The following is a 25,191-nucleotide window of genomic DNA, read 5'->3' on the forward strand; positions in this document are numbered from 1 at the left end:
ATCGGTCTGTGCCCTTGTACCTTTTTAAATTTTCCGGTATTGAGGCCGGGATCCGACAGTCCTAGCTCATTTATAATATAGAGAGCTTATAGATCGCATGGAACATCAATTTCTAGTTGAGACTAGAGCGTGGACGCTTACAGCAGATGAGTGTACTGAGTCAACGCGATTAGTGAGTCATAGACTGGGAGAGGTACGATTTTAAACCGTTGATGACGTATGTTATACCGGACATAGGAAATGATTTCTTACTGTTTGGTTCGGAAGGTATAGCAGTCGAACAATGCACTAACTCTTCTGTCAAGTTTTCTAACAGTCCTTACTAAGCGCTATCCGCATAGAAGCGTAGGCAATATATCTTTATGTATTAATACATAAAGATCAATTCCCTGCGTTGAGCCTACTATTAAACTCTAGTCCCTGCCGTCAACCTCCTTTTGTTATCCCTAAACTGGGAGGCCCTTTTAGGCTCATTTCACACTGAGCGGATTTTTACCGCCTGCAAAATCCGCGATTTCTTTCACACACAGCGGTTTACATTTACGTAGGTAACACTTCAAGAAATTAAAAATTATTATCAATATTCCTTACATCACAACACTTCTAATATGACTACTACTGCAGCGGGAAAAAAACCGCGATCGCGGGTCTAAATTTCTGCGGACGTCCAGCGGATCCGCAGGGAAAACGCGCGGATTTCACTAGAATACCGCTGTGTGTGAAAGGACTCATTAAACACTCATTGACTAGGCGAAAAAAACCGCGAGAGCGGAATCCGCGCGGTAAAAATCCGCTCAGTGTGAAATGACTCTTAGCGTCTGGCTGTGGGACTATAAACAGGGAGGAGAACAAGAACAACTAACCCTAACCAGTCACCAGTCTAGCGAGCTGGCAGTTCTTCAAAAGGTTCTCTCTGCTTTTAAAGACCAAGCACAAGTCCTCACAATGGTTGACTGCGGTTCAGGACGAACCAGCCAATTTAACATGGCTAGAGCTAGAGACCATCACCCCGGTGTATCGCAGACACAAAAGATATCTTTTCTTTATTCTGCTATTGCCATTCGGCGAAAGCTAAAGCCGCTAAAACAGCATCAACAACAACATTTTTCCATGTTCTGCCGCCAATAGGGGAAGCACCAAAAATGTTAAATTAATTTTGATCCATGATTTGCACTTCATATAACCTCTTTTTTTACGCAAACGGATGATTTTGGGTTCGCGGACGGAATAGGTGTTCTTCGGTTCCGAATATCATTAAATATGTAATTATTCACACTCACACCTTATCGTTCACATAATGTAATTTGGAATCCATGTGCCCCATTATTGGGACTAGCTACCTTTGTCCAATTATTGAGGATACATATACAGGGTGTCCCAGAAGTTATGCTTAAATTGTTTTTCTCGAAGCCTGTTTGAAATTTTGAAAAACAAAAAACCCGTAACTTTTTGATTTTTAATGCGGATATTTTGCGAAACGGGGGCCAACTTTAAAATCTTAAATAAGAACCCCCTGTTTGTGATACATCATATCAAAGGTCTTCAAGAACGTAGTACTTTGGTACAAGTTTGAGCTCGATCCGACAACCAGGGCCGGAGTTATGGCCTATTCAAATTTTCATTTTTCCATGTACTGACGAAAAACGCCGACCCCGTCTGTACACGGGAAAAGGTGAAGAAAAAGACTGCTTGAAAATCTCTCATTCCTTACCTTGTTCATGACTTGGTTTAACACTTGATACCGCCTGACAACCTGTGTGGAGTAGAATCTAGGGTAGATCAGTGTCCTCCAATATTTGAGCTTCACTTCCATGTTTTGTACCCTTGTATGTTGTCTTTCGTTGGCCCTGTAATATTTCCATTAAAAAACTCAATTTAAAACTCCCAGGTCAAAAACAGTATACGGCGCGAACGACACGCAAGTGTTAAGGCGCCTAATGGGAAAAAAAGAAACACAGACAGTACCTATGATGAAAAAGTATCAGAATTATCTAATAGGTACCCAAACGCATGTTATTCGCTATTTCATTGCCTACATCACATTTTCATTTGCAAACTTACCCCAAGTGAAATCTTCTACCCCCCCATTTCATGAACATTGACTCGTATTTCTTGAAAATACCTAGTGTTTTTGTTTCATGTGCTACCTAAGTTTCCTGTGTTGATTTTTTAATCCCATTTAAAAAAAAATAATAATAATAAAAATGATAATAATAATCTAATTACGAACCTGTTTAGAATCTGGGTTTCAGTGAGGTATCTTCCTGCTGCAATGTCAAAATAGAAGATGTGTTCACCAAAGTAATCTCTATGTTCAACGCCCATCAGCTTGACGAATTCTCCAAGCATTTCATACTGCCCTAACAAGGATGTAGGAACGATGGTTTGCAACACTGCCGCTTCAAATGTTGCCATATGCAGCAATAGAGTTGCATAGAGTTCAATTAAATAGAATGGAACAAAATAATGATCGTCTGTCACATCGATGGAACTTGGTGTCCAGATAATGATTGGTAGAATCCTGTGTGGATGTTTACTATGATAAAGGGAACTCATTAACCATAATGTCCTCTCCGATGCTGGCAGTAAAGTTTCTATGATATAACCCATCGACACGAGAATGGTAAATAGCAGAGCAGTTATCAGAAGTGTGTACTCCTTCAAGATGCATTTCTTGTAAATGTTTCTATTGGAAACTTTGAACACTTTTTCTTGCAGGTCAAACAACTCAATGACCTGATTTATCAGAATGTCATATCCAAACATTATTGTAAAAAATGTCATAGCCGCAGTTATTTCAAAAAGCCTTTGCAAGAACTCTGACAAATCATGAATAGCGTTAATGAATGTATTCACTATTACAAGAAGCGTCACTAAGGATATCAGACCCCATATAATTTTTTTGTAAACAAGTTTATGGGCTTTATTCATCCAGGTACGCTTATGAAAGTTTGGGATGGTTATCAATCCAAATACATGAAGTGGAAGCAGGAATATGTAGCGTCTTACTTTTTTATATTCCATCTTGTCCAATCTTCATCAAATTTATTTGCTATTTGTCAACTGTCATCTCTTTAAATAAATAATTACCTGGAGGTGAGGTGCATAGAATTATCCAATTTGCGTAAGACTATTGTTATCTTCAATTGAATCCTAGGTCCTAGTTCTAGAGAATTCATGCAACAACTGAAAGTTAAACAAATAAGCTTTCGAAGAAACACAATACAAAAATAGTATGCTGTCTCAGGCTAGACAAATTTATTAAATGCCTAAGTCATTGTTCCAGCATTCAATTACTCATTCCATCCCTTGTTTTCAATGATTCATCAGAATTAGAAATGTTGGGTTGTCTGTAGGTATCCACGTGGTATCCTACCTACTGATTAGAAAATTGCTGATTATGGGATATAGGTGCCTAGTATATCTGCCAGCGATGTCTTCCAGTCATTTTTTTGTTGTCATCTAATTGTATATTTTATACCTCATTAAATGTTCCTCATTGTGTCGTTATAGCTATCTTTGGAACAAAGACAACCGACCTTATGCACATATTTAACTTTTGTCCAGAAAGAAATCATGCAATATGCAGATCTACTTAATCGGTGTTTGGAGATCAGCTTTTTCCCTCTCTGCAAGGAAATTAAAGAATTGTCGAATACGCTTTGGAAGACAAACTTAATTATTAAATAATATTTTTTGCCATTTTTATTTTTACAAAAGAAAAAAAAATGGCAACGAGCAACTGAAAATAAAAACGGGTGAATTTTACACAAACATAATTGAATTGTTCTACCTCTATATCTGAATAACACCATCCACATAATTATGTAGGCTTGTTTTAAAAAGAGATTCCATTCCTAGGACATTGTGTTTTAACTACTGTCAATTACTTATTCCATCGTTTGTTTTCAATGATTCATCAGAATTTGAAATGTTGTGTTTGTTTGTAGGTAATGGCTTACCTTATTTTATAATTGACCACGAAGAACCCTAGTCAATTATAAAATAAGGTAAGCCATTATCTAATTTGGGTGTCTAATATGAATCTAATTAATAATAATTGTCTGTAGGTAGCCACGTGGTATCCTACCTACTGATTAGATTGATTAGAAAATTGCTGATTATAGGATGGTAGGTGCCTAGTATCTGCCAGCGATGTCTTCCAGTCATTTTTTGTTGTCATCTAATTGTATATTTTATCTATATTGTTTTGTATATTTTATACCTCATTAAATGTTCCTCGTTGTGTCGTTATAGCTATCTTTGGAACAAAGACAACCGACCTTATGCGCATATTTAAGTGAGGTTTTAAATAGTGAAAGAGCAAAAAAAACTAGGGAATCTGTCTTTGTTAAAGACCTCCTACGACTTCTAGATCCCGAGATAAGTAGATTTGAAAGAAGAAGAAAAAAATTGGTAAATTTTTTATCCTGACGTCACGACATACGCTCTCGTACGCAATGGCCTCACATGAACTTCCCCAAGCAAAAGAGAGGTCTCTATGCTACAAATATTTAACCCGTCTTATATAGTTTTCGAGACAATTGATGGTAGGTATATTTTTTCTGGACAAAAGATTTGTCCAGAAAGAAATCATGCAATATGCAAACATACCTAATCAGTGACTGGAGATCAGCTTTTGCCCTCTCTGCTAGGAAATTAACGAATTGTCCAAGACGCTTTGGAAGACAAACTAATAAAACGATTAGATAATAGTATTTGCCATTTTTATTTTTATTCAAAAAAATTGAAGTAAACAAAGTGTGTCGACATTCAAAGAATTAAATACATACTGATTCAATTTTAAAATCTTCCTGTCATTTTCAAAAAATTAATAAATGAAAATGAAGCTTTTATACAGATCAAATATAGTTGACGGTTTATCCTGTAAATTCTGCCCAGTGCTGCCATTTCTCTTTCTTGTTGAGCATTCTTTAGAAATACACAAATTTTCTTCCTCTCTTGAGGAGTACAGTTGTACCAACCACTCTGATATATTGCTTGAGCAATTATTTCATTGCATGTGTTCAGTTTGGCTGCGTGATGAATTAAATTACAACAACCCAAAAATGTGCATATGAACTGGATTATTATTTTGATGCAGTTGGACTTGGGCAAATGTTTCATGTAGGCCATCTGGTAGAATGATAGAATCCAAGTTATCAGATAAGGTATGGCCACGATGTTAAATGCGGCCTCCTGTAAGCTCATGTACTGAAAGGAAAACACATCAAATGTCAACACTAGATACTAGATACTTGTATTGTCTGTGCTTTGTAAGTGTAGGTGATGCTGGGTCTTTTTTGGATCTTCTTGGTCTCTCTTTGGAGCACTCTTTTTCGTCAGGAAATAACAAATAATCACGCGTTTCTGCATTTCTTTTTAGTTCAAGCTATTTAGTTCCAAAAAAAATCTAGAAAGTGTGGTCTGACAAATCAGGTCGGAAGCTTTTCCGCCACACACTTCCGGTCTGAGTGTGAGCTGTGAGTGGCTGGCATAAGAATTTTAATATAGACTAGTCGATAATATCTGATGCTCAATTCTTACCTTACTCATGACTTGGTTTAGCACTTGATAACGCCTCATAATTTGTGTCAAATAGAATGATGGGTAGATCAGGGTCCTCCACTGTTTGAGCTTCTTTGCTAAATCTTTTTTTCTTCGTGTTGGAAGATTTTCGTGATCTCTACAACATTTGGTAATATGAAAACGTTAGTTACAGAAACATAAACAATAGATAGAACTCGCGTGAACCATCACACGACATCTTTCAGTCAGCAGCAGTTAATGAGCTTATATGGATTGTTGTAATTATTTCACATAATTTCTGCCGCGTATATTTCAGGAATACTTTACATACTTACCTGTTATTCATGATCTGGTTTTCAGTGAGATACTCTCCAGTTCCAACATCAGTATAGAAATCAATGTTAACAAAGTGTCTCGACATTCAAAGAAATAAATACATACTGATTCAATTTTACAACCGTCCTGTCATTTTCATCAATGTTAACAAAGTGTCTCGACATTCAAAGAAATAAATACATACTGATTCAATTTTACAACCGTCCTGTCATTTTCAGGAAATTAATAAATGAAAATGCTACTTTTATAAAGATCAAATATAGTCGACGGTTTATCTTGTAAGTTCTGCCTAGTACTGCTATATCTCTTTCTTGTTGAGCATTCTTTAGAAATACACAAATTTTCTTCCTCTCTTGAGGAGTACAGTTGTACCAACCACTCTGATATATTGGAACGTCCCGAAATATCCCGGACCTCCTAATGTAAAATTAATCTTCTTCTTCGCCTTTTCCTGTGTACAGACGGGGTCGGCGTTTTTCGTCAACCTCTCAATCTAACTAGGGTGATTGCTTTGGGCCAGAAATTTTACGAGTGGATGCCCTTCGCACTCAACCTTTGCTATTTCTTTAGCAAAGGAAGTTCAGGTTGGTGTACGCCCTGTTTAAAGTCCCCCAGGAAGACGAAGCTGGTCTACTCCCTGTTTAAAGTCCCCCAGGAAGACGAAGCTGGTCTACTCCCTGTTTAACGTCCCCCAGCCAGACTAAGCTGGTCTACTTCCTGTTTAACGTCCCCCAGTCAGACGACCTAATATAAAATGAATCCTATACCTATATAGAATCAAGACAGAAGCAAGAATTTTAATGAAATAAATAATTCAAACCGTTCCTGAAAAGTACCATTGGGGGTACTTATATAGCAGTATAGAAGATATATTCACCAAACTTATTTCTATGTCCAACACCAATCAGCTTGACGAATTCTCCAAGCATTTCATACTGTCCTAATAATGATGTGGGAACGATGGTCTCCATGACCACAGTTTCAAACACTACTAATTGTAATAATAGAATCATATACATCTCGGCGAAATAAAATATAACAAAATACTCCATGTCACTTGGGTCGATGAAACTTGGAGTCCATATGATGAATGGTAAAATTCTGTGTGGATGTTTTCTGTGATAGTGGGAACTCATTAACCTTAGTGTCCTCTCTGATGCTGGCAGTAAAGTTTCTAAAATGATACCCATTGTGATAAGAGTGACAAACAAAAATGCTGTTGCTAGAAAAATGAATTCTTGCCTTGTGTACTTCTTGTAAATTTTTCTATTGGAAACTTTGAATATTCTCTCTTGAAGGTCAAATAACTCAATAACCTGATTTAACAGAATCTTATACACAAATATTACGCCAAAATAAGTTACACTCGTAGTTACTTCAAAAAGTCTTTGCAAAAACTCGGACAAATCTTGAATAGCACGAACAAATGCACTAAAACACAAAAGAAGTATTGTCATCGTAAATAAAAACCACATGACTTTTTCGTAAAGTTTATGGGCTTTATTCATCCAGGTACGCTTATGAAAGTTTGGGATGGTTATCAATCCAAATACATGAAGTGGAAGCAGGAATAATGATCTCCATGACCACAGTTTCAAACACTACTAATTGTAATAATAGAATCATATACATCTCGGCGAAATAAAATATAACAAAATACTCCATGTCACTCAAGTCGATGAATCTTGGAGTCCATATGATGAATGGTAAAATTCTGTGTGGATTTTTTCTATGATAGAGGGAACTCATTAACCATAGTGTCCTCTCTGATGCTGGCAGCAATGTTTCGATGATGAAACCCATTGTGATAAGAGTGGTAAACAGAAAGGCTGTTGCCAGAAAATTGATCTCTTGCCTTTGGTTTTTCTTGTAAATTTTTATATTGGACACTTTGAACACTTTTTCTTGAAGGTCAAACAACTCAATGACCTGATTTAACAGAATTTTATACACAAATATCACACCAAAAAAAGTTACACTCGCAGTTACTTCGAAAAGTCTTTGCAAGAACTCAGACAATTCTTGAATAGCACGAACAAATGCACTAACACACAAAAGAAGTATTGCCATTGCAAATAAAAACCACATAACGTTTTTGTAAAGTATAAGGGCTTTATTCATCCAGGCACGCTTATGAAAGTTTGGGATGGTTATCAATCCAAATACATGAAGTGGAAGCAGGAATATGTAGCGCCTTACTTTGTTGTAATCCATCTTCTTAAGATTAAATCAAACTTGCTGATCGTATCAGAATAAGATCTATTTTACTGAGATTTAAATTGATGTTACAATTATTGTTACAATTTCGCTCGAGTCGTATCTGCTTCGTCTGAATATGAGAGTTATAATGTTATAAAATAAATGAAACTATTTTTAAGTAAAACCAAGTTAGGACTTCCAACAACGAGCAACTGAAAATAAATTGAATTGTGTTTCCTCTTTAATATCTGGATTGTGTAGGTAGTTTCAGAAAGAGCTATTACTATTCTATTCAATTATACACTGAGGCACCTGCATCTTTTATTTTCAAATGATTCATCATAATTTCAAAATTTCCATTTGAAAGTATGGTCTGACAAATCAGGTCGAAAGCTTTTCCGCCACACACTTCCGGTCTGAGTGTGAGTGGCTGGCATAAGAATTTTATTATGGACTAGTCGATAATAATTAATTAATTTAATTTAACAAGTTTCCATTTACAATATTTGATCGACAAAAAACTCAGAACATACATCTGATAATCAATTCTTACCTTACTCATGACTTGGTTTAGCACTTGATAACGCCTCATAATTTGTGTCAAATAGAATGATGGGTAGATCAGGGTCCTCCACTGTTTGAGCTTCTTTGCTAAATCTTTTTTTCTTCTTGTTGGAAGATTTTCGTGATCTCTACAACATTTGGTAATATAAAAACGTTAGTTACAGAAACATAAACAATAAAAAGAACTCGCGTGAACCATCACACGACATCTTTCAGTCAGCAGCAGTCAATGAGCTTATATGGATTGTTGTAATTATTTCACATATTATAAGAACGAGATCCATTCACTCATTCACATTTCACATTTCATAGTTCACACACTGATCGCTCTATCTCTAGAACCACAACACCTAGAAAGCTGAAATTTTGGTAGGAATATAGGAATATTCCTTTTATGGTCTAGGTGTGCAATAAGAAAGGATTTTGCAAAAATCTAAACCGATCCTGAGATATGATCAATTTTCGATCGCTAAAACCACAAAAAGAAATACACAGAGTGCAGAGACTGCGGGAGAGAAAACTTTTCCTCGCTCGCCTAATATTTGAGTTTCGTTTATGTTTTTAGTTTGAATTTCCATTTCAAGTACCTACCTTCTACCATTACATCGAAAGTTCTAAATACCTAGGTAACACCTTTTTCTTCTTCTTCTTCTTCTTCTTCTTCTTCTTCTTCTTCTTCTTCTTCTTCTTCTTTTTCTTATCAAAATCGAGATATTGATACTAGTAGAAAGAGGATATGAAAATATACCATTTTCCGCTGAAACTCCATAAATCAGATCATTTGAATTTAAGATATAGGCGATAGGAATGTGTAATAATTTAATAATTAATAATACCTAATTGTTATTACCTATTTGGTTCATACTTTTTATGTCATTTTCTGTCCATTAATTTGTTGGGATTTATTTCTAAAACAACAAAAGTCCTGAAATTACCCATTCAACTGTAATGTACGGATAATAATTAATAATACCTAATTGTTATTACCTATTTGGTTCATACTTCTTATGTCATTTTCTGTCCATTAATTTGTTGGGATTTATTTCTAAAACAACAAAAGTCCTGAAATTACCCATTCAACTGTAATGTACGGTGTATACAATATTGTACATAAGTACCTACATATAAATATTATAAATATGTTATAGTTGGAGTTGATACTCCAGTGAGAGTATCCCTAACAATAACAACAAGAACAAATTATTTAAATTAAATGTGCCTAAATTGTTTTAAAACGGGATACCCTATTATTTGAAATTTGAAGAAGTTTAGAGTGTGATTAGGAATGTTTTCAGAAATATATTTTTACTAGCATTCAATTTTACAATCGTCCTGTCATTTTCAGGAAATTTATAAAGGAAAATGCAGTTTTTATAAGGCTCACGAATAGTTGGCGATTCGCCTTTACGATTCCGCCCAATAAGGATAATTCTTTTGATGTTTGTTGAGAATTACTCAGAAATACACAAATTTTCTTCTTCTCTTGAGGAGAGCAGTTGTACCAACAACTCTGATAGATTGCTCGAGCAATTATTTCATTGCAAGTGTTCAGTTTATCAGACTGATAAATTAAATTAAATTCACCCAAAAATACGCATAAGAACTCAATGACTATTTTGATGCAGTTGCACTTGGGCAAATGTTTCATGTAGGCCATCTGGTAGAATGATAGAATCCAGACCGTTATAAAGGGTATCACTGTGAATTCATGCACAGTGTCCTGTAACCTTTTGTACTGAAAAAGCGAAGGAAAATAAATCAAATGACTTGAAATGAGAATCCCATTGTCTGGCTTGGGAACGTTAAACAGAGAGTAGACTAGTGACTCGCTCTGGGGCTATAAACAGGGAGGAGAACAGCTAACCCTAACCAGCCTATCTCAGTTCTTCAAATCGCCTCAGTCCTCACGATGGTTGACTGCAGTTCTGGACGAGCCAGTTAAACATGGCTAGAACATCACCCCGGTGAATGGCAGTCAAAAAAATAAAATATCCATTGTCTGGCTAGGGAACGTTAAACAGAGAGTAGATTAGTGACTCGCTCTGGGGCTATAAACAGGGAGGAGAACAGCTAACCCTAACCAGCCTAGCTCAGTTCTTCAAATAGCCTCAGTCCTCACGATGGTTGACTGCAGTTCTGGACGAGCTAGTTAAACATGGCTAGAACATCACCCCGGTGAATGGCAGTCAAAAAAATAAAATAAAATAAGTTCTCTTTTTATTCGGCCATCACCATTCGGCTACAGCTGAAGCCGCTACAATAAAAACAAAAGAATACTACAAAAGTGACAAAACTTGTCTATTTTTGCCCGTAGCACCCTCGGCCTATTCGATCAGGCTAACGCTATACCACCCAAAGCTGTCAGGAACATTCCCATTTCTTACCTTGGTCATGACTTGACTAAGCTCCTGATACCGCCTCAGAACTTGTGTCAAATAAAGTGAAGGATATCTCAACGTCCTCCAACGATTGAGTTTCTTTGTCGTTTTTTTATTAATCCTTGGATAATCGGTTTCGCATTCCCTGTAAGATTTTGACTTATGTATTTAAATAATAGATATAAATTAAATAAATAACATTAACTGCCTATCTACCTATGACAAAACCCATTTCAACTATCAAGCTGTGTCATTTATGTACATTAAAGAGATAGATAGAGAAAGGGATGAGGGATGAGGAGAAAATTTATAAGCGAGGAGGATAGAGAGAGCAAGAAATTTGATATGAACAAAAGAGATCTCTTTGTGGATTTCATGTGTTTTGTCATTCAAATTTTATAAAGAGACTTCTCAAGGTACCTACCTGTTTCCCAAGATCTGTCCTTTCGTGAGATACTCTCCGGTTTCAACATCAGTATAGAAGATATATTCACCAAACTTATTTCTATGTTCAACACCAATCAGCTTGACGAATTCTCCAAGCATTTCATACTGTCCTATTAAGGACGTAGGAATTAGCGTATGCATCACTACCAAGGAAAATATTGTCACTTGTAATATTAGAATCATATATATCTCGATGAAATAAAATATAACAAAATACTCCATGTCACTTGGGTCGATAAAACTTGGAGTCCATATGATGAATGGTAAAATCCTGTGTGGATGTTTTCTATAATAGAGGGAACTCATTAACCATAGTGTCCTCTCTGATGCTGGCAGCAAAGTTTCCATGATGAAACCCATTGTGATGAGAGTGGTAAACAAAAAGGCTGTTGACAGAAATTTGAATTCTTGCCTTTTGTATTTCTTGTATTTTTTTCTATTGGAAACTTTGTATATTCTTCCCTGAAGGTCAAACAACTCACTGACCTGACTCCAGAAAATGTTATAGCAGAAAATGGTACCGAGAAAGGTCATAGTCGCCATACTTTCAAAAAGTCTTTGCAAGAACTCGGAGAAATCGTGAATTGCATTGATAAATGTACTTGCATACAAAAGAATTAATGCAAATGCTGCTACTGCCCACATAACGATATTGTAAAGTTTATGGGCTTTATTCATCCAGGTACGCTTATGAAAGTTTGGGATGGTTATCAATCCAAATACATGAAGCGGAAGCAGGAATATGTAGCGTCCTACTTTGTTGTCATCCATCTTCTTGAGATTGAAATCAAACATGCTGATCGAATAAGAATAAGATTGTACTTTTCTTTTTATTAAAACTAAGATGAGAATTCTGACAACGTGCAACGAGCAACTGAACATAAAAACAGATGGACATAAAAAAATGGCTTACTTACCTTAGGGTTCTTTGTGGTAGTATACCACAAACAGTACCACAAAGAACCCTAGTCAATTATAAAATAAGGTAAGTAAGCCATTATCTAATTTGGGTGTCTAGTATGAAACTAATCTAATTAATGGCCAGCCTAGTTAGCTTAGTTGGTAGTGCGTCTGCCTTGTAAGCGCTAGGCCGCGGGTTCGATTCCCGCCGGGGGCGGATTTTATCCCGATGGGATAATGTTCGTTCTCGGAACGGCTGGCTTTCTCCTATCCTGTCTTCCTTCTCTCTTCGATTTCGGTAGTACCACAAAGAACCCTAGTCAATTATAAAATAAGGTAAGTAAGCCATTATCTAATTTGGGTGTCTAGTATGAAACTAATCTAATTAATAATAATTGACATAAACAAACTTCAATGTATTGTTATATCTAGATTACACCAGCCACATAATTATGTACCTCCTTGGTGGTTTTAGAAAGAGCTACTGCCATTCTAATCAATTAGGTGTCTGCATCCTTTATTTTCCAATGATTCCTCATACATTTCAAATGTGTTTTCTAGTATCTACCTACGTTCCTTTGTACCTACTGATTAGTGATTAGAAAACTGCTGTTTATAACATATACTTAAGTACCTACTTAAGTTTATAAGATATACTTACATACTCGTATAATAACTATATCCGCTACAGGGGGCTTTCTGTCTTTCTTTGTTTTGATGTAATTACCTACATACATAGATTATTTATCAAAACCATAATTATCAACAATTCAGTTGGGAGTACCTACACACTTCACTCGACCAGGTTTGGATAAGTCCTATTATTATTTTTTTTTTTAAATCATAGCGTGCTTCAATTGCTTCGTTTCTTTTTCTTGTTCTCAGCTAAATGAAGATTGTCTCATCACTGTGGATGACAAGTCAACTCACATTCTGTGTTCCTCATCCGAGAAAATCAGAATCAAGCTACGGAATATTCTGCTGCAGTGTCTCAATACATTTTAGAAAAGATATGTGAGTAGGGTACCTTTGCTTGTTTCAAAGGTTCGATAGAGAGAACTCTAACTTGTCCCGAAAAGGAAGACAGGATAGGAGAAAGTCAGCAGTTCCGAGAACGAATCTTATCTATTTCAATCCTCCCCGGCCGGGAATCGAACCCGTGGCCTAGTGCTTAAAAGGCATACACCCTACCCCCCAGACTTACCAATTTTTTCAGTTTATGTCCTCTAACAAGATAGATTTGATCTTAGGGAACCCAGCCTTTTTAGAGGTTGGATGGTAGCGTGCCTACCTTGTAAGCGCCAGGTCGCCTGTTCGATTTCCGACCGGGGCGATCTTCAGTCTGAGATGAAAAACATAACCAGAGATTAGAAAAGCCTGCCTTGGTGGTGTAGTGGCCAAGATAATCGCCTGGTAATCAGGAAGGCAAGGGTTTAATTCCAGCTGAAGTATCTCAAACGTTATTCGACTATTCTCTATCCAGATGGTTATGACAGCAAGGAGTCATTGACCCAAAATGAAAGAACCAGAATGCGAGAATTCCTTGCATTGTTGCAATTAAGGTAAAGGTCTATTCGATATGTAACCTTTTTTTACAAGAGGTTGAATCACTGTGCGATGTGGGAGGAAGCACTGTGCAAGTACCTTCCTCTTTTAAAGATTTTCTACCGTTGCACCTTTGATATGTTTGGCAACGTAGCCTACTTTTTTGATGACTCCTTGCTGTCATAACCATCTGGATAGAGAATAGTCGAATAACGTTTGAGATACTTCAGCTGGAATTAAACCCTTGCCTTCCTGATTACCAGGCGATTATCTTGGCCACTACACCACCAAGGCAGGCTTTTCTAATCTCTGGTTATGTTTTTCATCTCAGACTGAAGATCGCCCCGGTCGGAAATCGAACAGGCGACCTGGCGCTTACAAGGTAGGCACGCTACCATCCAACCTCTAAAAAGGCTGGGTTCCCTAAGATCAAATCTATCTTGTTGGAGGACATAATCTGAAAAAATTGGTAAGTCTGGGGGGTAGGGTGTATGCCTTTTAAGCACTAGGCTGTAAATGAAACTATGTAAAATAATAATAATGATAAATAAATATAAAATTATTTTTGGTTATTGAACATGGTATCTTCATTTTATTATCTACAAGAAAACAACATAATCATGATTTTTTTTTACTAAAAAAAAGCCATTTAAGTATTATTAATAATGGACAAGTAAATCAAATAGGTATACATTTTACATTGCATCATTGTATGGTGTTCCTATTTAATTTAATGACTATTGCAACAAAAAAATTACCCAATGTGCCCAAAACCAACAGCATACTGTACAATACATAGAAAAAATAAGGGATAATAAGTACCTACATGGCTTGATGAAACCTCATGAGTCATGTCTATTTTGAACATTATTATCAGTTGGTGAGGTATTATTAAATTTGACACATATTCCAATACCCATGGTTAGTGACATTGACATTTCCACTAGGTATTGATTTTTTGTTCATTGATTTTTTCCCCTACCTATACAGTGGAAGGCTATACATAATTTAATGAATCTAAAGTACCCTGTACCTCACACAAGGAGGTTCATCAGACCTGGGTGGCACATCCATGGCAGCCATAACATAAAGATGTCTCCTATTTTGCCGAGTACTTGGTTCATACACATGCTCTAGTGCACGGTTGTAGGCCTGATGCTACATGTTTGGTAACTGACATGCCCTCACAGCAATCAGTTGAAACAATACAAATATTGGACATACAACTTCTGTGTAAGTCAGTTGAGAGTAGCCCGTCACCTTGCGACACAAGAGTAGTTTGAACAGAAAATAAAATGTTAGAAACAATGTTGACCATGTGGCTCGGAGGAAAGCTGTCTGAGTTGAAACAATACAAATATTGGACATACAACTTCTGTGTAAGTCAGTTGAGAGTAACCCGTCACCTTGCGACACAAGAGTAGTTTGAACAGAAAATAAAATGTTAGAAACAATGTTGACCATGTGGCTCGGAGGAAAGCTGTCTTGTAGCTTCCATTGAAATGCATTCTGATGAGAATGATCACACAAAAGTATGCATTCAATGCATCAGCTATGAAGAGGGGTGTAAACACATTCCACCCCGACCGACAGACAGAAGACACCGAAGCGAATACAATAGTCCGTCCACTATACCTTTTATTATTAGTAATAATAAAGGAAGGACGGACTAAAAAGTTCAGTTTGTCTACCTGAGAAATTATAAAATAAGCTCCCAAAAACACGGAGAAGAATTCAACGACTATTTTGATACAGTTGGACTTGGGCAAATGTTTCATGCACGCTATTTGGTAGAATGACAGAAACCAAACCATTAAAAACGGCAGGACGGTGATGTTCATTACTGTCTCTTGTAATTGTATGTACTGAAAAGAAAAGAGAGAAACATTTATTTAAGTATATTCAAATAAAGCGGCTGTCAGTCTATGACTGGTTGCAGATCACAGCAAAACGATGATTTAAATTTGAAATCATCAATGAAAATATCCATGCAGTTTCTTTGTGTTATTATATCACAACTTTGGTGCTCACTGCAGCATTGTAGGATTTTCCCAATATCTCAATAATCCTAAAATCTAAGTTACCATCTAAATCTAAAAATGTGGTAAGTTACGATCTAAATCTAAAAATGTGGTAAGTTACCATCTAAATTTAAAAATGTGGTAAGTTACCATCTAAATCTAAAAATGTGGTAAGTTACCATCTAAATCTAAAAATGTGTTAAGTTACCATCTAAATCTAAAAATGTGGTAAGTTACCATCTAAATCTAAAAATGTGGTAAGTTACCATCTAAATCTAAAAATGTGGTAAGTTACCATCTAAATCTAAAAATGTGGTAAGTTACCATCTAAATTTAAAAATGTGTTAAGTTACCATCTAAATCTAAAAATGTGGTAAGTTACCATCTAAATCTAAAAGTGGTCGCGGGTTCGATTCCCACCGGGGACAGAGTTTATCATGAACAGAGATAAGGTTCGTTTTCTCGGAACGGCTGGCTTTCTCCTGTCCTGTCTTCCTTCTCTCTCCGTGGCCTAGTGGGTAGTGGGCATCACACTAGGAGTGAACGCCGGGTATCCCGGATTCGATTTGCGGCGGGGACGAAGTAATTTGTGTTTGAAATTCGGGGTGCTCTCAACCTTGTAAAGATAATTGGGTAGCAACCAGTGGCGGCATTACCAGTGTAAAAAGATTATTGATTTATGGAAATTGACTGCAAAGAGGACGCTCTTAGTACAAAGGGATGCTGAGTCCCGTCCCCCCTTTTTCGAGCTTAATTTTTCTCTTTTACTGTAGGCCAGGCTCCGAAAGTTTGGATTTTATTATTATTATTATTTGTACCTTTGTTTGTTTCAAAGGTTCGATAGAGAGAACTCTAACTGCAGAGGTCTCATCGTCCCGAAAGGGAAGAGAAAAGGAAGACAGGATAGGAGAAAGCCAGCCGTTCCGAGAACGAATCTTATCTATTTAAATCCTCCCCGGCCGGGAATCGAACCCGTGGCCTAGCGCTTAGAAGGCAGACACCCTACCCCCCAGACTTACCAATTTTTTCAGATTATGTCCTCCAACAAGATAGATTTGATCTTAGGGAACCCAGCCTTTTTAGAGGTTGGAGGGTAGCGTGCCTACCTTGTAAGCGCCAGGTCGCCTGTTCGATTTCCGACCGGGGCGATCTTCAGTGTGAGATGAAAAACATAACCAGAGATTAGAAAAGCCTGCCTTGGTTGTGTAGTGGTCAAGATAATCGCCTGGTAATCAGGAAGGCAAGGGTTCAATTCCAGCTGAAGTACGAGTATCTCAAACGTTATTCGACTATTCTCTATTCAGATGGTTATGACAGCAAGGAGTCATCGACCCAAAATGAAAGAACTAATCAGAATGCAAGAATTCCTTGCATTGTTGCAATTAAGGTAAAGGTCTATTTTTATAAACTCTCTCTTTTAAAAAGCAGAGGTAGCTTCGATCTGTAACCTTTTTTTTACAAGAGGTTGAATCACTGTGCAATGTACCTTCCTGTTTTAAAGATTTTCTACCGTTGCACCTTTGAGTTTGATATGTTTGGCAACGTAGCCTACTTTTTTGATGACTCCTTGCTGTCATAACCATCTGGATAGAGAATAGAATATCCAGAGATTATAAAAGCCTGCCCTGGTGGTATAGTGGCCAAGATAATCGCCTGGTAATCAGGAAGGCAAGGGTTTAATTCCAGCTGAAGTGTCTCAAACATTCGACTATTCTCTATCCAGATGGTTATGACAGCAAGGAGTCATCGACCCAAAATGAAAGAACCAATCAGAATGCGAGAATTCCTTGCATTGTTGCAATTAAGGTAAAAGGTCTATTTTTATAAACTCTCTCTTTTAAAAAGCAGAGGAGAGGTAGCTTCGATATGTAACCTTTTTTTTACAAGAGGTTGAATCACTGTGCAATGTACCTTCCTCTTTTAAAGATTTTCTACCGTTGCACCTTCGATATGTTTGGCAACGTAGCCTACTTTTTTGATGACTCCTTGCTGTCATAACCATCTGGATAGAGAATAGAATATAATATTAATAGCCTACTGAGTGAAGGGACTTTTTAGTCCAACTTGAACAGTATTAAAAAGCACTAATATTGCAAAATTGTACACATTCAGTGTAAATGAAACTATGTAAAATAATAATAATGATAAATAAATATAAAATTATTTAAATCATTGGTTATATCAACATGGTATCTTCATTTTATTATCTACAAGAAAACAACATAATCATGATTTTTTTTTAAACTAAAAAAAAAAGCCATTTAAGTATTATTAATAATGGACAAGTAAATCAAATAGGTATACATTTTACATAACAATAATTTTATACCAGGGGAAAATTATATGGGCTGTTGCATCATTGTATGGTGTTCCTATTTAATTAAATGACTATTGCAACAGAAAAATTACCCAATGTGCCCAAAACCAACAGCATACTGTAGCAATACATAGAAAAAATAAGGGATGATAAGTACCTACATGGCTTCATGAAACCTCATGAGTCATGTCTATTTTGAACATTATTATCAGTTGGTGAGGTATTATTAAATTTGACACATATTCCAATACCCATGGTTAGTGACATTGACATTTCCACTAGGTATTGATTTTTTGTTCATTGATTTTTTCCCCTACCTATACAGTGGAAGGCTATACATAATTTAATGAATCTAAAGTACCCTGTACCTCACACAAGGAGGTTCATCAGACCTGGGTGGCACATCCATGGCAGCCATAACATAAAGATGTCTCCTATTTTGCCGAGTACTTGGTTCATACACATGCTCTAGTGCACGGTTGTAGGCCTGATGCTACATGTTTGGTAACTGACATGCCCTCACAGCAATCAGTTGAAACAATACAAATATTGGACATACAACTTCTGTGTAAGTCAGTTGAGAGTAGCCCGTCACCTTGCGACACAAGAGTAGTTTGAACAGAAAATAAAATGTTAGAAACAATGTTGACCATGTGGCTCGGAGGAAAGCTGTCTTGTAGCTTCCATTGAAATGCATTCTGATGAGAATGATCACACAAAAGTATGCATTCAATGCATCAGCTATGAAGAGGGGTGTAAACACATTCCACCATGTCAGTGTGGGTACTGAAATGTAGTTGCTGAGATAACCAGTATCTAGCTTCAATGTGAGAATTATAAGGAATGCTAGTAATGATACAAGGTTGATCCAGATTTGGTCAGACGACCTAACATAAAATGAATACCTATTATTTGTTTCAGTCTTCATCGAGTCGTCATCACCAATATGAGACTGGGGCACTGGATGTAGAACAGTTCGTAGAGAGACTTGTACATGAGGGTATCACGGATGTTAAGGTCGAACCTAATGCCACCGGATACATAATCCACTTGGTAAGTTACCTACCATCTAAATCTAAAAATGTGGTAAGTTATTCAATTTCAATTTTATTTTGTACAAATATACAATTGTATGTGGTACAATGTTAAGACTAAACTAAAACTAAATCTATAATAATAAAATAATCTACAATAATATAATCTGTGATAAGCCCACCGTGTCTGCCATAATACCTATATGCTATAATCGTAGATAGTGTGAGTAGATAGGTAGTAGATAGTGAGAGAAGTGTGAGGTAGGAGACGAAGTGTGAGGTGGGAAATGCGAGGTAGGAGACGAAGTGAGAGGTGTGGAATATGAGGTAGAAGACGAAGTAAGAGGTGGGAAATATGAGGTAGGAGACGAAGTGAGAGGTGGGAAATATGAGGTAGGAGACGGAGTGAGAGGTAGGAGACGAAGTGAGACAATGAAGTGTTCTTGGGCTTCACAGGATCTCTTTTCTGTATCTTCGGTTTTGAAGAATTTGAATCTTTCTCTTTTAATTTATGGTGATGACTAGTATCATTAGATTTGGAAGTATTTCTAGTAGAACTAATGAAGTGTTCTTGGGCTTCACAGGATCTCTTTTCTGAATCTTCGGTTTTGAAGAATTTGAATCTTTCTCTTTTAATTTATGGTGATGACTAGTATCATTAGATTTGGAAGTATTTCTAGTAGAACATTCCGACATAATTATCTGTGACTGTCAAGCAAGAGAGGTTATGTTTAGCTTAAACTCAACAAACATGTACCCTCTCAGTATTTTGAACTCGTACAAGTACAAGACCTAATGATCTATTCAACCTCACTATATGAAACAAAATTTCTTTTACAACTAGTGGATTCTGGAATGTTTCACTCCATAGTCTTGGAACTTACAATTTTACATCTCCAGATGGTTCTTGCTCCAGGGATTCTTGATATTTCCTTGTCAACTCTTGCTGTTGTTCCAGTATGCTGATGTTCTCCAGTTTTCTTCTCCGCTGTCTCTCTATATCTTTGACCACTCCGACATGTAACTTCTCTCGTTCAGACTGTTGCATATAATGGACAGAAAATATAACTCCACAGGAAGAGACTAGAGCTAAACTTAAGGTGATCTTGGAGGCTAAGGACATTGATTGAAGTGGTGACTCCTAGAGATCATGAATCCCTGTTGAAAACAAATCACTCTGGGGTGACTTTATTGGAGTTCACTGGAGTTGGCTGATGAACTTTTCAATTGCACAATCAGGTATGCTAGGTCAGGTTATCAAGTGTATCTCACCTTATCAGCAGCTTATCAAAATTTACTCGGGAAAACTCTCCTCTCAAAAAGAAAATCGGAACAGAACAGACTACTAGACTACAGTAGACAGTACAGACTACAGAATCAGAAATGGACGAAATGGGAAATGGTCAGATTCAGATATCAGATAATCAGATTTCAGATTTCAGAAACAGAATACCGTACAGTCCGTACACATTTCACATTGCCGTACCAGACCTAGATTACCGTACAAATACGGTAATTACCGCACATCTGGCAACACTGCACTTGGTACTTGTAGCCATTAGCTAAGTAGAATTCCCAGTAGTAAATGGAGGTCAGTTGACCTTGTCCAGCCAAAGCTAAAATAAATTGTTCTGACGAGCTCATTATTTGAATATTGAACGTTTCATATGTAGGGCTGAGTGGGCCCCGCATATATCCTGTCAACAGTCAGTCACGGAATCAATCATTTGCATGATACATTTTTTTTAGACCCCGCCGGGAATCGAACTCGGGTCTTTCGCGTGCAAGGCAAGCGCAGACACCACTACGCCATATATGGGAGCTGACTTTCTGCCGATAAATATGCGATACTAGGTATTGTAAAAGAAAGTAAAAAAAGTTTCAAATGTCCGAGTTGGGTTCACTGATGAATGTCAGTTCAGCCCAGACGTTCTAAATCAGGTGTACACAAACTGCTGCCCGCCAGCTCCTTTCGTGCGGCCCGCGAGCTCATTTCGATTTTTAAGAAAAAATCAAAAATACCTAGGTAGAGAATTATTTCTGATCTTTTTCTTCATTTACCTAAGCTAGGCTCCTTCTGAGGAAAATTTACAAAGAGTCTATAAAAAACGGTCCAAACGTTTGTTAGGAATTCAGCTAAAATTTCCTTGCTTCACTTTCTCAAATTGAATTCGTTATCCAGACTCTTGAACCTCCGTGTACTAGAATTGCCACAAAATTTCCGGTAGATGGCGCTAGTGGTATCAAATCCATTTTGTTCCTGCTTCCTCTTTCCTTTTGCCATCCAATCCATCCATCTTCCATCACCCATTCCATTCATCCATCTCAATCAACGAATCAACCTCTCAACCATTTTTTTCTATTTACGAAGTCCAAATAATCACAGAAATATCCATGGGAAATATCCATATTTTAAATTTTATCTCTCCTAAACTTCAGAGCTCAGAGCTTCAGCAAGACTCGTACTTCGTTCGCATTTCGCAAATTCGCATTCGCAGTTCGCAGGTGTAGTTTAGTGTTCATGTTTCTCACAACCACAACAGTGCACAGTCACACAATCACAATTTTTGTGGCAGAGAGAGAATTCAGATTTAGGTGGTCGGTAGTGTAAATTTCAATTTTTCATATTTTGTTACTCATTCAGGTAATTTACTTTCAAAAACAGTCCTTTAAAATTTCTAATTCACTTCGTTTTTGCTTGATCAGGTGGCATTTATTTTTACCCTTTTTACGGCTAAAATTTCTGTCCCAAATCTAGAGATAACAATATTGTCAAGTGTAAAAAACAATCCTGGGTATGGTAGAGAATTACTCATTTCTGATCTTTTTCTTCATTTACCTAGGCTAGGCTCCTTCTGAGGAAAACTTACAAAGAGTCTATAAAAAAACGGTTCAAACGTTTGTTAGGAATTCAGCTAAAATTTCCTTGCTTCACTTTCTCAAATTGAATTCGTTATCCAGACTCTTGAACCCCGTGTACTAGAAGTGCCACCAAATTTCCGGTAGATGGCGCTAGTGGTATCAAATCCATTTTGTTCCTGCTTCCTCTTGCCATCCATCTTCCATCAACTGATCACCCATTCATCCATCTCATCTCAAGTCTCAATGATCATTTATTCCTTATTCCATTATCCATTTACGAAGTCCAAATACCTAATCACAGAAATATCCATATTTTAAATTTTATCTCTCCTAAACTTCAGAGCTCAGAGCTTCAGCAAGACTCGTACTTCGTTCGCATTTCGCAAATTCGCATTCGCAGTTCGCAGGTGTAGTTTAGTGTTCATGTTTCTCACAACCACAACAGTGCACAGTCACACAATCACAATTTTTGTGGCAGAGAGAGAATTTCCTGCTTCCTCTTTCCTCTTGCCATCCAGCTTCCATCACCCATTCATCCATCTGTCCATCTCAAGTCGTAATCGTAAATCTTCCATTTACGAAGTCCAAATAATCACAGAAATAGCCATATTTTAAATTTTATCTCTCCTAAACTTCAGAGCTCAGCTCAGAGCTTCAGCAAGACTCGTAGGTACTTCGTTCGCATTTCGCAAACGCAAATTCGCATTCGCATTCGCAGGTGTAGTTTAGTTCATGTTTCTCACAACCACAACAGTGCACAGTCACACAATCACAATTTTTGTGGCAGAGAGAGAATTCAGATTTAGCTGGTCGGTAGTGTAAATTTCAATTTCTCATATTTTGTTACTCACATTCAGGTAATTTACTTTCAAAAACAGTCCTTTAAAATTTCTAATTCACTTCGTTTTTGCTTGATCAGGTGGTCATTCAGGTAATTTACTTTCAAAAACAGTCCTTTAAAATTTCTAATTCACTTCGTTTTTGCTTGATCAGGTGGTATTTATTTTTACCCTTTTTACGGCTAAAATTTCTGTCCCAAATCTAGAGATAACAATATTGTCAAGTGTAAAAAACAATCCTGGGTATTTAATATTCGTTTAGGTAGCAAATCACCTTGTGCTTGATAAATAAAAGAGTTCATTCAAATAAACCTAATTGGTGTTTCTTTTAATATCCACCCATTTGATTTTCAAGTGACAGTTACTTAATGTGTTTCAAAGTTAATTGTTTCACAATGGGACACTCTTAAGAGGAGGATCATCTAGTTTGCACAGTGATTTAAAAGGTAAGTGCTTCTTCTAAATCCACAAATGTGGTTCAAATGAACCCAAGAGGTGTAGTGGTTATAGCTGGATTACACAAGGCCAGTACATCAGTAGGCAGAAAAAGAAGAGAGAGTTGCTCGGTTGTGCAACAGTAAGGCTTGTCTATGCTTCGTAGATTCGTAGAAGCTTAACCCATCCTTTACGGCTGTCCAGCCCCTACACCTAAGTCTTGTTCATGTAGTCAGGCTTTCAGGATCAGATCAGATGTTGTAGAAGGCTTATCTTGTGCTGCAGGTGATTTTAGAGGTGAAGAGTGGTAGTTACTAGTCCTAAGTAAAGGTAAGTGCTTCTTCTAAATCCACAAAAGTGGTTCAAATGAACCCAAGTGGTGTAGTGGTTATAGCTGGATTACACAAGGCCAGTACCTACGCCAGTAGGCAGAAAAAGAAGAGAGACTTGCTCGGTTGTGCAACAGTAAGAGTCCGTTTCCACTTGTCATTAAAAAAAGTGTAACTCACAAGTGGGAACAAGCTCTTACATGGCTTGTCTATGCTTCGTAGATTCGTAGAAGCTTAACCCATCCTTTATGGCTGTCCAGCCCCTACAGGGCCTACACCTATGTCTTGTCTATGCAGTCAGGCTTTCAGGATCAGATCAGATGTTGTAGAAGGCTTATCTTGTGCTGCAGGTGATTTCAGAGGTGAAGAGTGATAGTTACTAGTCCTATGTAATCAACAGTGGAGTCTAGTATCAGTTCAGTCCAGCTTGTCAAAAGGAAAAAAAAAGCCTCCAAGAAACATACAGAACTATTTTTCATTAATGGAGATAAAGAAAATTTTAAAAGGTAAGTGCTTCTTCTAAATTCACAAAAGTGGTTCAAATGAACCCAAGAGGTGTAGTGGTTATAGCTGGATTACACAAGGCCAGTACACCAGTAGGCAGAAAAAGAAGAGAGACTTACTCGGTTGTGTGACAGTAAGAGTCCATTTCCACTTGTCATTAAAAAAAAGTGTAACTCACAACAAGTGGGAACAAGCTCTTACATGGCTTGTCTATGCTTCGTAGATTCGTAGACACTTAACCCATCCTTTAGGGCTGTCCAGCCCCTACACCTAAGTCTTGCCTATACAGTCAGGCTTTCAGGATCAGATCAGATGTTGTAGAAGGCTTATCATGTGCTGCAGGTGATTTTAGAGGTGAAGAGTGATAGTTACTAGTCCTATGTAATCAACAGTGGTGTCCAGTATCAGTTCAGTCCAGCTTGTCAAAAGGGGAAAAAAAGCCTCCAAGAAACATACAGAACTATTTTCCATCAATGAAGATAAAGAAAATTGAACCTTTACCAATCAAATAAATAAATGCCTACTTGGGTATGTAGGTAGGTACTGAGTTGACCTTGTATAGACTACTTATAGGGTTCAGAAAATGAAATTTTCAATCCTATGCTGGCAGTATAAACAAGATCTTGATGGAAGACTCAGTAATGTTGTGAAGTTTCATACAAAAATTGTAAAAGAAATAACTAATAGTATAAACAAGGATTTCCTAATGTTCTACAAAGGTATTCAGTGAGTACCTACTTACCTAAATAAGTTCCAATCTAGTTACCTACCTATCTCATAGAAATTTAAACTCAAAAACAGTGGTTCCTAAACCCTTTGAGAGCATAATCCTTACCCCTCTAAATATCCTGCTGTGTCATTTGGCAGTAAAATGATGGGGTGCATACCAACTTGTACTTTTTGGTAAACTTTATACCTACCCCAGGTTAACACCCACTTTATTCAAGTGGGA

At 37.1% G+C, this 25,191-nt stretch overlaps 2 protein-coding genes and 1 long non-coding RNA gene across 3 annotated transcripts in view; 2 read left to right on the top strand and 1 right to left on the bottom strand.

Moving 5' to 3' along the window:
* Positions 1–19,804, top strand: part of LOC103506372 (integrator complex subunit 9) — a 59,501-nt gene extending 39,697 nt beyond the window's left edge. Inside the window, exons 14-15 of the mRNA XM_026821436.1 lie at positions 19,158–19,289; positions 19,796–19,804. Coding sequence (XP_026677237.1) covers positions 19,158–19,289; positions 19,796–19,804 — 141 coding nt within the window. The remainder of the gene's footprint in view (positions 1–19,157; positions 19,290–19,795) is intronic.
* A 90-nt stretch (positions 19,805–19,894) lies between these two features.
* On the bottom strand, positions 19,895–20,667 carry LOC113466232 (protein PET117, mitochondrial-like). The gene has a single exon (XM_026821439.1). It carries the CDS (start codon positions 20,391–20,393, stop codon positions 20,151–20,153), a length of 243 nt encoding a protein of 80 aa, XP_026677240.1. The 5' UTR covers positions 20,394–20,667; the 3' UTR covers positions 19,895–20,150.
* A 2,189-nt stretch (positions 20,668–22,856) lies between these two features.
* LOC113466233 lies at positions 22,857–23,390 on the top strand. The gene is made up of 2 exons (XR_003390691.1): positions 22,857–22,989; positions 23,064–23,390. It is a non-coding gene; the product is annotated as an uncharacterized LOC113466233 (long non-coding RNA).
* The last annotated feature ends 1,801 nt before the right edge of the window (positions 23,391–25,191 follow it).

The sequence above is a fragment of the Diaphorina citri genome, unplaced genomic scaffold (genome assembly GCF_000475195.1).
Source record: "Diaphorina citri unplaced genomic scaffold, Diaci psyllid genome assembly version 1.1 scaffold231, whole genome shotgun sequence".
Classification (NCBI taxonomy): domain Eukaryota; kingdom Metazoa; phylum Arthropoda; class Insecta; order Hemiptera; family Psyllidae; genus Diaphorina; species Diaphorina citri.